Source organism: Pteropus vampyrus, unplaced genomic scaffold (assembly GCF_000151845.1).
Source record: "Pteropus vampyrus isolate Shadow unplaced genomic scaffold, Pvam_2.0 Scaffold196, whole genome shotgun sequence".
Taxonomy (NCBI): domain Eukaryota; kingdom Metazoa; phylum Chordata; class Mammalia; order Chiroptera; family Pteropodidae; genus Pteropus; species Pteropus vampyrus.
The window spans coordinates 813,790-815,314 of record NW_011888977.1 but is presented as its reverse complement, the minus strand read 5'-3'; the positions used below and the strand labels follow the sequence as shown (position 1 = coordinate 815,314).

General features: G+C 64.6%; 1 protein-coding gene across 1 annotated transcript; it reads left to right on the top strand.

The window, feature by feature from the left end:
- Window positions 1-2: 2 nt before the first annotated feature.
- Window positions 3-833, top strand: LOC105299925 (carbohydrate sulfotransferase 8; the record flags this gene model as incomplete). The annotated part of the gene is made up of 1 exon (XM_011371899.1): window positions 3-833. A coding segment is annotated over one exon (831 nt), but the record flags the coding sequence as incomplete, so codon positions are not given.
- Between the last annotated feature and the right edge of the window lie 692 nt (window positions 834-1,525).

The following is a 1,525-nucleotide window of genomic DNA, read 5'->3' as shown; positions in this document are numbered from 1 at the left end:
GCCTGCACCAGAGGCAGCAGGAGCGCAAGCGGGTGATGCGGGAGGCGTGTGCCAAGTACCGGTCGAGCAGCAGCCGCAAGGCCGTCACGCCGCGTCACGTGTCGCGCATCTTCGTGGAGGACCGCCACCGCGTGCTGTACTGCGAGGTGCCCAAGGCAGGCTGCTCCAACTGGAAGCGGGTGCTCATGGTGTTGGCGGGGCTGGCCTCGTCCACGGCCGACATCCATCACAACACCGTCCACTACGGCAGCGCCCTTAAGCGGCTGGACACCTTCGACCGCCAGGGCATTCTGCATCGCCTCAGCACCTACACCAAGATGCTCTTTGTCCGCGAACCCTTCGAGAGGCTGGTCTCCGCCTTCCGCGACAAGTTCGAGCACCCCAACAGCTACTACCACCCCGTCTTCGGCAAGGCCATCCTGGCCCGGTACCGGGCCAACGCCTCTCGGGAGGCCCTGCGGACGGGCTCTGGGGTGCGCTTCTCCGAGTTCGTCCAGTACCTGCTGGACGTGCACCGGCCGGTGGGCATGGACATCCACTGGGACCACGTCAGCCGGCTCTGCAGCCCCTGCCTCATCGACTATGACTTTGTGGGCAAGTTTGAGAGCATGGAGGACGATGCCAACTTCTTCCTGAGCCTCATCCGAGCGCCGCGGAACCTGACCTTCCCGCGGTTCAAGGACCGGCACTCGCAGGAGGCGCGGACCACGGCGCGGATCACGCACCAGTACTTCGCCCAGCTGTCAGCCCCGCAGCGGCAGCGTGCCTACGACTTCTACTACATGGACTACCTGATGTTCAACTACTCCAAGCCTTTCGCTGACCTGTACTGAGGGGCGGGGCGGGGCCGGCCGGCGGTGTGCGCCCTGCCCACCCACTCACCTGTCCGCGGGGCAACCTGCTCTCGGCGGTTCCTCAGCCAGGAGTCAAGATGTTCCCAGAGCAACGGGCGCCCTGGGGACGCGAGATGCCCTCGCTGCTGCAGGCCCTCAGGCCTTGGCTGGGTCCCCTCATCCCGTAACCGCTTCCTCACTCCTCGGCTGAGGAAGATGCTGGGAGGTGAGCTGGACACCCCAGGAGTCTCAGCCGCCCGCATCCAGCTCAGCCAGGAGTCAGGCTGACCAGGGAAGCCTGCGGCCGAGAGGACGAGGGCCCAGCGGTAAGGGACTTATCGCAGTCCCTTAGCCATTGCCTTGTACCAAACCGCACGGTTTGCAGCTTTTCTACGATCCAGGGGGAGGTTCCCTTGGAACGAGGTTCCAAATAAAGCACATGGTTTCCAGAGCAGCAGTGTCTACACTCTGTGTTGGCGTGGGAGCAGGCGGACCCTTACCAGTTCCATCCAGGGCTCTGTCACCCACCCCAGGACAGCCTGAGCCAGGCGACGACAGGCCCAGCTGCATGAAAGTGCAAGGCCGGAGTAACCCGTGTGGAGCAGGGCCCCCGGCAGCTCCCATTCGGAGCCACAGCAGCACCTCGCACTCAGGTCTCTGAGGCCAGGACTCAGTCACCTGGGTCCTCCTGT